Genomic DNA, 13241 nt, shown 5'->3' with positions numbered 1-13241 from the left:
CTTTTTATATATTTGTACAGAATGTATTGACTCCAAAGTGAAAGTTAAATCCTTGTTAGTGTGTGGATCCAATTCCAGACGTTCATCTGATGGAGCTGTGGCTTCACGTGGAACCTGAATACTTTATAATCCTTGTGTGTTGCTCAGAAAAGGGGCATTTATTTTTAAGTAACTTTGCAATTGTTCTCTCTTCATTTCATCCTTCATCAGCTGAAGAGAGGTGAAACATTTTCAGACCTCACACATTCCCAGCAACATACACATTCCCTAACTCTGACTCTGTCACATCCAGAACTCAGATACTAGAAGCGCCCACGCATCCACATGCTTCCATCACTGGTTAATTACGGGTGCTGCCGAAGAAACGGCAGCCATACATAGTCAATGAGAGCAGGCGAACAATGGACGCACAGAGAGGATGATTGCTGTAAATAAAAGGCTGGAAGTGGAGCGAGGGAGGAGAGGAGGAGGAGACCATGCCTGTTGGCACATGGAGGGATGAAAATAACCAGGACAGAGAAGAAAAAGGAAAACTTTTTTTTTTCCACAGTGGAAGAGCGTTCACTTGGAATAAAGCCTCTGATTTTTTTTAAATATCTCTGTCTTTACCAACAGTTGTTTAGAAGTAAAAACATCTAATACAGTTAAATTGAAAAAAAAAGTCAGTAAAACTTAAGAAATTAATTTAGAAGGTTAAAGAAGTTGAAAATATTTACTATTACAATCATGTCCAAATGACCCAGGTGGTATAAATGACTGCTGCATTTACTGTTATGCAAAAGTATTGAACTTTTTTCATGTTTCAACCACAAACTTAAGATGCAGTATTATGTAAAATCGACTTTTTGAGATTTACATTATATTATAAATGTACTCCCTCTTCAAAAACATACCTGCATCGTTGCTTTGATTCTTTTATACATGTTTGAGAAATCCTTCAGTCTGCATGGCCACCATTCAGCTGTGCAAAACGGCTGCTCTCTCCTCGGAGCTGCAGCTTCTGAGCTTTGGCCTCACAGAGCAGCCTCCACCTCCTCAGCTCCTTCAGACTAGCCAGCAGCAATTAGCAAACACTTGGTGGAACTGCACACCCACCAAGCTCATCTCACAAGCTACTTTTTCAGTCTGACACTAACAAAAATGCTTAATGGTGTCATGATTGAGGGTAGACTTCTGACCCACATGCAGAATCAGACCCGGAAACAACTGGTGTTACTATTTTTATTAAAAAAAAGAAACAATCTAAAGGTACTGCAGGTGATCCGAGGATATAGGTCTGAGTCACGCCTGGAAGCGGAGAGAACAGGTTAATGGTCTGGCCAGAGGAGGGCAAAGTACGATGGGGAACCGAGTTTCAGCTTACGTCTTCTTGGAAGGCTTCCGACAGGGGAGGATGCGATCGAGCAGTGGACTGGAGCGGGCAGGCAGGAGAGGCTCTGAAAGCTGCAGGCAGATTCACTGGTGGAAGTTGGCCAGATCCTGAAAGTGAATGAACTGAGGGCTAGTGAGGGGGGTTGACTACAGGCAGAAATCCTTTCGAGAGAATCACAAAAACTAGCGTTTCAGAAGAAGGCTTTAACGAGCTAGAGACTACCGTGGAGGGATAGTCATCCGGTGGAGAGGAGAGGTCCGATGGCTCCTTAAATCCTCTCGACTGATGATCTAACTAGCTTCAGGCGTGCAGCTCCACTCCAGGCCACTCCCCAACGGGAAGCCGAAGGGGAGAGACCTTTCTTAAAGAAAAGCCCAGAACCTGACAAATGGAGGAATATTAATGTGACGACTTCCTGAAGGCAGAGTGTCTGAAAAAGCAGAAGCCATTTGCTAGACCTAGATGTAGCTAAAACAAACAGAATGGCCTATTCAAAGTCAAGATCTAAATCAAATCCAGAATATGTGGAAAAACTTGTATATTCATATATATGTACTCGTTTATCTTTTTTTTTTTTAAATTTGCAAAGGAGAACAAGCAAAAACATTTCTGAATATAAGTTGTAATATCCGCAAAAGGGCATCACAGAAGACAAATGTCAAATACATGTCTCTGGCAACTTTTTTGTTTTTATTTGTAAAGAAAAAATATAGCAGAGCATGTATTAGTTTTGTTCATACACATACAACAAAATCTAGTTTTGTGTTGCAACATAAACTGTAAAACATTTGCAAAGCACTGAGAATCGGGCCAACCTGCTGATTGTTTTGGTTCTTTTTTAATTGGCACGGTCCCTCTCTGTGACCCAAATGTTTAAATATGTTGGTTTAACAAACTGAGGACAAAGTTCAGCTCGATTCTCTTCAGAGTTCAGTCCAGTTCACTCCATTATTTTAGCTCTAGTTCACAGCAGAGGCCATCTCAGGACACTGGACAGAGAAAACCAAAGTTCAATTCAGATCCCATTAGATACAATCCAGCTAATCCAGTTTAATCCCAGGTCATATAACTGTAGTTATTTCATAGCTAGATTCTAAAAGTTATACATATGGAGAAACAAATGGACAAAGCTGAATCTTTACATTCAAACCTTAGTTTCACACTAGCAGCTTCGAAGAGGAAGAGTATCTGTATAATTGTGAAGTTATGTCTCTAAACTGCATAGTTCTGTATACATATGTCTTAAAAGGGCGGTATTATGTAAAAAAAAAAATCTATATTTTTTTTTAGCTTTACATTATGTTATAATGTTATTCCGTTATCAAAAACATACCTGGAGTGTTGCTTTGATTCTGTCATGCATGTTTGAGAACTTCTTTAATCTCCCATGGCAACCATTCAGCTGTGCAAAACACCTGGTTTGACCAAGCCCCGCCTTCTTGGACTGAGCTCCTCCTCTGAGCTGCAGTTTCATAACTTCACATCTAGTACCTCACAGAGCAGTTCTCCTCCACAACTCGTCCACTCAGCTCCTTCAGACTAGCCAGCAGCGATTAGCAGATATCTAGTGAAAGTGAAAGAACAGGAGGTTTTAAAGAGACAGATGTCCAATATCAATGCGTTAAGTTACAAAGTCAAATTTCTTTTAAGTCATGTTTTATATATACAGCATTTTTATAACAACTAAAGGTAACATAGTTACTTGGTTGTGTTTTAAAATGGCACTATATGGCTGGAAAATATGCAATATTGCCCTTGTAATAGTTCCTTTACCAAATAGTATTAAACACAAATGGAACGTTTTGCCTTTGAACAAACTAAAGATATGGAAATATCATTTGTGTCACATTATTCTGGTGCAGCAAAACTTTTCTCTAATAATCGTATGGTTTTGTGTTGTATTTTATCTCATTTCCACTTTTAAGGCCATGTCTTTGATTACTGATGGCCAACAATATTCTGTGTTCGGCCTGCCACTACAGCAATGCCCCTCTCTTGAAACTTGTGTTTCAGGATGTTTGGAACAGAACCTGGTCATTTATTCCCACAAGGTCCAATATGTCATAAAACAAAGCAAAGGGCCGTTATTATGTACCACAATTTACTGAATATTTCTTTGCCACTTCATTCAGAATTCCCACATCGTAGTTTGCCTCGATGTAATACTGCACAGACTCTTGCTTTGCCTTCGTTCGACTGCCCCTTTCCCCTCCATGCGCACGGTGCCAAAAATACAGACATATTTGTGGGACTTTCCCTGATAAATGATCAGTGTTGGATCTGTATTTCAGCACATTTTTGAGAACACTCATGACTATTGTGATAGAAAGAAACAAAAAAAATGTAAAAGTTGTACATTCATTGAACAACAAACAAAAAAAAACTGCTTCCTTGGTGTTTGGAGAGATTATCTGACGTCCGTTTCAGATAGTGAAATAATGACATGAACTGGCTCCCACAGGTCCTGATATGTTTTGTTCTTCTGTTGTCAAAAATATTCACACAGACAAAGTATTTATTTTCTTGTTTAGTGAATCTGTACTAGGATAGCACAATATTAGAATAGAATATATTTATGAACAGTATAATGTGGAACTTATGATGAATCACTGGTTTCCTGCCTTTTTCCTCCTTATAAACCAATATTAATTAAAATAACTGCTTATAACTTTAATTTCTTGGAAAGCGTAATAAATTGTGAGTTAATACACCTAACTACTGAACATTTTGACTTCATCACTTGTAGCTTTGAAATCGTTTAAGTTGGACTACAAAGTCTTTATCAGAAATAAAAATGGCGGATTTGCAAAACTGGCTAGCAGGAAGTCCATGATCTTCGCAGTTCCTGTAACCTTATTGTTCAGTTTTCTCTCTACTCTCTTTATAGAGAGTAGAGAGAAAACTGAACGGTTTCAAACTATGACCCAAACCGCACCAAGAGAGGCTGAATTCAACTTTTCTGCACTACTGGAGGATCCAACTAATCAGCTAAATGTATTTAAGGGCTAAAAAAGTGTTTTGCATGATTTGTCCCTTTTTAAGAAAATAAAGTCAGGAAAAAACTCTATCAAAATTGGATTTGATATGAAAAAATCAGAGATTTTGTTTTCAAGTCACATTCCCAGAACTTTCTACTGTTTCTGTGACATTTAGCACCTAGCTAGTGTTGTTTCATCTGTCAGGTGGGAATATGATCATATGGAGTAGGTGCTCAACGATCCTACAAAAGTCAAAAGGGTAACATCAGCAGCCTGACGTAGGAGAGTTTTTTGTCATAAACGGAAGAAGCATCAGGACTGATGAGGAGATGGATGGAGCTAAATATAGGACAATCCTGTTAGAGGCTGAAAAAACCCTGAGACTGGGGCAGGCATTCACCTTAGCGACATCTACCACAGGTAAAGAGCTTCCAGCTCATAACCTCACATAAAACTCACATAATAGTTTATGTAGAATAAAGGCAACCTGCAGAACCGTCTGCCACTAATTCAGAAAATTCATCATGATGATGCTTAGTTTTTCTGAAGTAGGTTTATTTTGAAACCTTGACGTTGCGAGCACTCTAGTTAATGAGTTTCATCTCAACGAAACCTATCAAGTACTTTCAGTCACCTTGGCTACGTGAAGCACCTAGCGCTCAATCCCCAAACAGTCATTAAGTCCTTCCAGCTAAAAAGGGTTTGGCTCAGGAATTAGTAATCGTTTTACCCTGTCCTGGCCTTCTAAGTCTTGACATCTACGCCCCGGGAGTGTCAAGTCTTAAACCACTGATATCGCTAGCCAGTGAATGCAGAGCTACACTCTATATTATTGACAGGCCTTGTTATCCTCCGGTGCTACTTGGCCTTTTAGCATTATAAGCCACCTAATGCGGTGGTTTGAACATCGGAGCATTATCAGATCGTTTCTGGAACAGCAAAAGCGGCTTCTTTCACAACTTTTGTATCTTAGCTTGATCAAAGGGAAGTTTGTTTTTCTTCTTCTTTTGATCATATTTCATAAGGCCAGAGAAACTGTTGCTCTTTAAGTGCTGTCGGCATCAAATGAAGCTCAGCAAAATGACGGCAAGATGAAAGATTGGATAGAACGTTAAAGAGATTTCACACAACATAGCGAATAGATGATGAGTTGGACCCCAGCAAAAGATGATTGGGAAGGTAAGAAGAGTTGGATGAAGGAGAATCACTTATCTTTGATAGCTCCACACTTGGCCTAATAGACTTGGATCTCATCCACGGCATGCCAATACAAGGTGTGTGTGCTCATCTGTTCACCTTGCTGTATTTAGTGCAGATGTACTTTGCTTTTAATAGACTGTGAAGCCAAACTCGGTGTGGAATGTTTTCATATTTGAGACTGAATTCAAAAACAAATCCCAGCTCATAAAATGTGTCTTTTTTTTTTTTTTTTTAATTCAGTCTTCTCAGATCATGGTATTGTTTGATGTGAGATTTTCTTTTTGTTTTTATTCTTTGATTATTTTATGTTAGCTTCAGATATATATAAAAGAAGATTGAGTGAAGCAAACTGGCTTTAATTATAACGTTCCTCTCTAGTTTCATTTTCAGTTTAGGCATTAGAAGCAGGTTTACCTGCCTGATTGTAGTTCATTTGGGGATTTGTGTATCTTGAAGTACGACACAAAGACAAAACAACTATTATATTGTTTCATACTCTGATGCCATCTGCTGTCTCATAAGTGAAAGTGGGCGCCAGCAACTCAGCTTTATTTTCACTTTTCCGTCCTGCAGCTACAGAACGTTTGTTTCAGTCATGACAGAAACTAAGCTGATGGAAATGTGGAAAAATCTATGGGGCAATAAAAAGTTGCCGTCTTTTCTTTTGTTTTGAGAGTTTTCTGTCTCTAAAATAGTGCACCCACTATTCAAAAAAGAACAGCAAAATACTACTTATCGTTCAATGGTGATACAAAAATATTGTGCATATACTGTATGTAAGACTGGGCAATTTCTACACTTTAACATTCACTTTCTGTTTCTTACATTTCTTTAGAGAGATATTTGGCACGCCAGGGGAAATCCAGGAACAAGTTTCTGGAACAAAAAATTAAAACCTTGATTTTCTGCCAAAGTTTATTTTCACGTTTATTCAAAAAGTAAATATCACAAAGAAAACCCACATTCTTGAAATGGCATTTTTGGAGTTTTTACATTGTAATTTTTTTTTTTTTTGACAAATGGCCAAATCTTTTTCATTTAGTTTTTTTGTAATTATTATTATTTCTGTATGTTTTGGATTAAAAAATGTTAGTAACTGACTTTGCACATTGGATCACATTCCAACTACACACTTTAAAGAAACTTTTTTTTTCTTTCAGTAGTACAAACACTTTTGTGAAGAAAAAAAATAGAAAGCAAATCACATTTACCCTCCTCTTCACCACTGTGTTGGTCTTCTGCATAAAAACACATTGAAATAAGATAGTTTGTTAAAGGGTTATAAATACTTTTTCCTGGCAAATATCACTTTTTATCCTGCCTACAAGTTTAACTAGAGTCACCTTTCAGGCTTTATCAATGTTATTACTAAAATCTAATTCACATTAATTCAATTCAGTTTTATTTTAGTAGCAACAAATCCCAATACAATACAGGTCATCTCAGGACAGCGTAACTAAGTCCGCTTACAAAACAAGAAAAAAAAGATCAGAAACTTTCTAACAGTCATTATTTAACATTTATTAGCATTCAGAAGCCATGTGATGTTTTCACTGTGATAAACTGTGATAATCAGTAAAGCCTAATTCTCTCTCTATTCACCCTGCTGCAAGCTGTGAGAGCAGCCTCTGTCCGCTGCACCTCAGACTGCAGGTCACCTGAGGACACGTTCAGACACAAAACACTGGTGTGGTAAAACTGGATTCAAAAAAAAAAAACTGAACTGGTAGTGGAACCCAGAACTCAGTGGAGCTAGTTCTACTAAAGAGCTTCCAAAACAACACAAGTAGTAAGTAAGTAATACAGTAAGTTTACTGCAATTGTTAAAAAAAATAAATACATATTGATATCGATACACATTGATATTGATTTATTTTTATTCCAATTAAATCTCAGTGCATTGGATTATTTCATTTTCTAAATCTAAGATTTGGAAAAAAAATTAGATTTCTATTTGCAAAACCTTTTATGTCCTACTGGTGGGTTGACGGAGAAAAAATTCTGAACATTTTCAACAACAAAACAGCAGAAAATAGAAAAATGTCATAAAACACAAAGTCCAACCATATTCATAGAGACTAAACATACCATATACAGATGAAAAGGCCTGTCATGATGTTGTTTATCATACCAATTAATTGTTTGCTTGACGATTAATTGTCCAGTAAATTATTGCGTTACGTGATAGTATTGGTGTTTTGAGGCCATTCTATACTGATTTAATGACAATAGCATAATGATGCAAGTTCACCCTCACAAAAACCATGAAACTCTTCACATTGAAACTAGGAGATATGTCAAATACCCAAAATAAAACATTTACAACCAAAATAATAAATATAATGGACTGTGATGTCTCTGTAAACAAAATGCGAATAATCAGGCTGGAAATTATCAAGCTCATTTTAATTGTGATTACTGAATAGTTGATCATTACGACAGGCTTACCCATATCAGACATTTATTTATGAATTGCTTCAAAATCACAAGTTTTCATAAATCTTCGTGTTGGCTAGGAGCTCTGTAACTCAGACTTCAGATGGGTTTCTTTCCACAAGCTTATTGTAATAATTTGCCTGAATACTGGAACATTCTCCTGACAGACCTGAACAGAGAGACTAACCCTTCATAGTCTCTCTGTTTCAGATCAAAACATTATTTCTTTAATGGCTCTGAAAAGTCACAAATTAAAAGTCTACTCTGTTCTGTTTTGAATGGGCATCATCAAGAGGTGAAATGAGTTCTGTTTGTGTTTGGGGAATGAGAGCTGGGACAGAGAATTACCCAGCCCCTCCTTCCACTGCCACTGTTTTGAAGGCAGAGTAGTTTAAAAGGCCTCATGCGTTTGTGAAATCTTCATTAGTTGGGTATAAAACCGTGAATAGACGGTACTATTTTGATCTGTGGCAAAAGTTCATGGTGTTAGCAGGATAAACCACTGTGAGCGCTGCACTGCTGAGAAATAACACAATTACCAGTAAGGTATCAACAAGAAGGCACTGTTCTTATTAAACTGTTCTGGTTTAACAAGTAGGAGCAGCAGTGTAGCTCTCCAAAGACTGTTTAAGCTTCTGGTTTCATTTGGAGGAAACAGAACTAATGCCTGGTGACGGGCACTAATTGCTTTCACTAGCGTGTTTGTTGTTGCTGTTGATGTATTTTTAGATTCATACGGCTGTGTTCACACTGCAGCCTGACGTGACCCAATTCTGATTGATTGATTGATTGATTGATTTATTTATTTATGTGACCTGCGTCTGATCTTTTCATGGCAGTCTGAACAATACAGGTCAGAATTTTTTCGATTTGCATATCCGATGGCCAACGGCTCACATTCTTCCAACTTGAACGTCATTGATGCTCGACAGACGACACTATCCTGCGTCCTGATACGCTCAAGCTGGAAGAAAAACAACAATCATGGCGGACTCTTCTCAGTTGATAATTCTCCTGCCACTTTTCAGCCAACATGTCCTCCTTTATGTGCATTTTCAACTTTGTACAGTCATCGCATGTTTTCCTGACATTTTTAGTGTCAAACTGATTTATTTTTGAAATAGTTTTACATTATTTTAAGTGTGTGAAAACGTTGTTAAAAATCTGACATGAAGTCTTTATTTACTCTCTCAAAGCTCAACTCATGGATGAGCTTTGAGAGTTTAGAGAACACTTTCAGCAGTGACCTATACAGATTGAGTCTTTTACAGAGCTCAGCTGACATTTGGAGCATTCAAAACTGGAAAACAACAGATAAAAACTCCCAAAGCAAATTAAACCTGAATTTGTCTTGGTGTGCTTTTAAGCAGCTTATAGCGAATTAGATTTGGCTGCAGTCGCTTTCCTCTAATAGAAGCAGGACTGTAGCAGTAAATAAGGAACACAGAGGTTGTATTGTAAAAGCAGATCTACTTCCAAGGAGTATGTCTGACAATGTTTCAAACTACATGAATACTAGGGATCTTGTTTTTTTTAAAAAAGGGGTTTTCAAAGAAATAAACTGGGCTTAATTTGCATTTTTTTTCCACACACTGAGCCATAAATTCTGCAAACCAGGTGGGAACATTCGGTTTTATCTTCTAAACATTTTAATCAAATTACTTTCAATCACACTTTGAGTCTTTTTTTTCTTTTGGTAGATTCAGTACATTTTTCATCAGTTTTGAACTGTAGAGTGCACTCAGACCAGCACTATTTGTATTTATTTATTTATTTATTTATTTTTCGCTTTAATTGAACTCAAAAAATCCATTCAGAAAATCGACTTTATTTGAGGAAATAAGCTTAATTCTGACAGAAACCAAGAAAATGAACGTTGGCCCACACAAAGGCCCTGGTTTTGGGCCGGTTGAAGTTAATTCTGGTATATGTAAACACCAAGTGGACCAGAGACCACTGCATAAACAGGAAGTGGACTACAGTGCAGGGCATTTTGGGTAAATACAACCAAAACAAACAGGAGAAGTGTCACATGGGTTCTTGTTTTTTTTACCAACAACAAAAGAGAAATCCTAGAACACGCTGCGTCCCTGTTCTAAAAATTGGTCTACCTCTCCATTACAGGGGCTGAGATCAAGTTTTTGATCTCAAGTCCAGCTCGAGTCTTTAATCTCAAGTTTTTGATCTCAATTCTTTGATCTCAGATCTCAAGTCTTTGATCTAAAATCCAAGTCAAGTCTCAGGTCTTTGATTCTGAGTCTCCAAGATTCCAAGTCTTCAAGTCTCGAGTCCCCAAATTTGCAAACTAGACATGCCTAATTCAAAGTAACCTAAATTCCCTTTGTGTCCCTTTCGACAGCTCTCTTCGAACATTAGTAAGTTGTCTTCACCACGTTTAGATGTCTAATTGAATTTGGTTGCTGCCATGGGATTGGTTTATTCAATATTTCTGCCCCATGCATCCTCTTGACCTTCTTGACCAAACTGAAATAACGGTGGATTAAGCCGAGTTTTTGTGTCCAGCCATGAATCGGCAGTCTGTGGGCGTTCAGGGGGAAAGGGTCACCATCAGGTCAGCATTCTTCCCACTGAATATGTACTTAAATATCAAGTAGTGTTAGAAATATCCTCATGGAAAATCTTGCACCGTGACGGCCGCTGTGATCTATGCTTTTTCATCATCCTTCTTCTAAGCTATGAGCTCTTCCTCAGCTATATCCCTGTCCTGCCTCTCCTCTTCCTCTGTATACAACTCTAGTTTAATAATAAGAGCATTAGCAGAGGATATTGCTGACATTTCTGTTGGAAATTTGGATGTGACTGGCTGGTACAAAAAAAACAAGACTGGCTGGTACATTTTGGGGGCGTTTATTATTATTGAAATTGTTCCATGTGTGCCAGCTAATAAATACCACGTTTTTATCACAGCATGTTAGCTGAAGTCTTTTAGCACTTAACAGGGGTGCAAATGATGTCTTTGTAGCTCCACTGCTGTTTCGCGCTCATTAATTATTTATAACTGGATTGGAGGCATCAGCGGGTGAGCTATCACAGTAAAACATGGCTTTAAATGTTCGTTATGAGAACAGGATTGAAGGCTAACAGATAAACCAGGGCAGCGTAGCAGCCTGTGAACAGAAAGTGCAGCAGTTCTGGGCTTGTTCTCTCAAAGATTGTCAGAACATCATGTTAAAAGTTGAAAAAAAAAACAGAAATTATGCTACACTGGAGAGGAGAATGTAGCAGAGACATAGAAGAAGCAGTGGTCATGAATAAATCTTAGTTTACAATCATATTTAATAAGTGATTGCATAAACTGACCTCATTCAACAGTGGTCCAGCCAATAGGTGCCATCTTCCTAGATGAGTTTACTGGAAATTACCTGAGTGCATTCAATGTTTCTCAGGACACCCGGTTCTGATAGGTCCATCCACTGTTCACCAGTATCCCTGGCTACCATTACAACACAAAATCAATAAAACAGTCCAAGCAAATCAGAAAAAAAGTATTGTATAGGATAAGTCAGGGGATGGAGATAAAAACATCAATTCAAGGCCCTGAACATCCCCTGGAGTTCAGTTAAATTCATCACTAAGAAAAATCTACCCAGATCAGATCGTCCTCACAAACATTTGAGTGACCATGAAGAAGAGGACACCAGGTTACCATGACTACGTTGAAGGAGTCACAAGCTGAAATGGAGAATCTCTGGGGATGTTGTCAAGGTTCTTCACCAGGCAAAGCTTTGTGGGAAATACTTTGCAAAAAGGTCAACAAAGTCTTTGTAAAATGGCAAACTTCAACGCAGACAGAACTCAGGTTGATTCTGTGTTGACTTTTTCTTTGGTTTGCTGGTATGGAAAACAAGACAATCTTGAATCTCGACATGTAAAATTGTTTCACTGCATATTTTGATGGTTATGGTTATGAAACTGATAGATAGCCATAATCAGGTGGTTACTTATTAGGGTAATCATCTCAAAGAACAAGAAAAAGGGAAATAATGTAATGTTTTTAGAAAACTTTTTACAATAAAATGAAAATAAAACTTTTTTTTACATGATTATTGCTCCTCATATTTCATAAATAAAATGTAGCCTCTTAAGTCCCCTGGTAAGAAGTGAGCAGAATGGGTTGAAGTGGCACCACATGAGGACAAATTATCCAGGGACAAAGAGTGGGAGTCCTTCTGGGAGGCGACTCATGGATGAATAATTATGCCTTAAGGAGCTAATTGTAACTGTAATAAACTGAATGCTTAACATCACTGAATTCGCTCTTCCCTGAACTTAAAACATAAAACTCACTACAGTGTGCAGTTTGGATCCCAGCAAGGCCACAGCTTAAAAACAGGTCAGCTTGACCCAGTTCGGAGACCTTAGATAACATTCAACTAGTTCAACTTTTAGGGGCATAGAGTTTGCTCTTGCTGGATACCAGCATGTGAATTACTAACGGATTGATTTGTCTCCGTCCCTTTCCATCATGCAGCTCTCCGTCCAACTTGCCGTGCTCCCGTCCCGCGGTTCCCGTTCACGGATTCCTCTGGTTGGCTGTTGAGAAGGCTGCCGGTGAATGCTGAGCAGATCGACCTGTCTGAGGTACGCCTCCCGGCTCTGCGATTGGTCGCTGGATGCTACTGGAGTTGAACGGCAACGATGTTCGACAAGCAGGAGAGCAATTCATCAGAGAGCGATGAGAAAGGGTAAGGCAGGTTGTTTGAGAGATTAGAGTGCAATGAATTGTTGAGTAGAAATAAAGTGTATCTGAAAAAGTCTCAATGAATATCCCAAGGTAATTCAGAAATAAACTAGGTCCTTCACTCTTTTTGGTAGAAAATTATCCCGTTTTAGTAGTTAGCATAAAGAAAATTTTTAAGTGCAAACTAGTGCATGAGGTTGTTCAAACTTGCTGCTAAGTATTTAACATTTTATTTTTTTCAGAAAATTAAAACTCTGAGCAGATTATAGAGAAGTTTCTCTGACCTGCTGGAAAGCTTTTTAAAAATCTTTTTAAAAGGCTTACAAGCAATGAAGAAAATGTCGTTTTTAATTTATTGGAAATGGTGATTTTTTTTTTTTTTTTTTTTTTTTTTTTTTTTTTGGACTACACATAAGAATTGGGCTAAGATGAAAACAAGAATGATGGGTTTCTGGTGGTGAAATCTTTATAAACCTTGGCAGTCATTAGCTGTGTTCCCATTGACCTGCTTAATGAAAAAGGCAGCAAAAGACACAGCTAACTAATTTTGTTG

General features: G+C 37.9%; 1 protein-coding gene across 6 annotated transcripts in view; it reads left to right on the top strand.

The window, feature by feature from the left end:
- LOC103149221 (thyroid hormone receptor alpha) overlaps positions 1-13241 on the top strand; it is a 78895-nt gene that overhangs the window by 24170 nt on the left and 41484 nt on the right. For all 6 annotated transcript variants that reach the window (XR_001664259.1, XR_001664258.1, XR_001664256.1 and 3 more), the window contains one exon: positions 12479-12692. Coding sequence is in view for 1 of the 6 variants with exons in the window: in XM_007568266.2 (XP_007568328.1) it covers positions 12646-12692 (47 nt within the window). In the remaining 5 variants the exon portion in view is untranslated. The remainder of the gene's footprint in view (positions 1-12478; positions 12693-13241) is intronic.

This window comes from Poecilia formosa, unplaced genomic scaffold (assembly GCF_000485575.1).
Source record: "Poecilia formosa unplaced genomic scaffold, Poecilia_formosa-5.1.2 Scaffold220, whole genome shotgun sequence".
In the NCBI taxonomy this organism is placed as follows: domain Eukaryota; kingdom Metazoa; phylum Chordata; class Actinopteri; order Cyprinodontiformes; family Poeciliidae; genus Poecilia; species Poecilia formosa.
The sequence above is the reverse complement of the archived record's forward strand: the minus strand, read 5'-3'. Positions and strand labels throughout refer to the sequence as shown.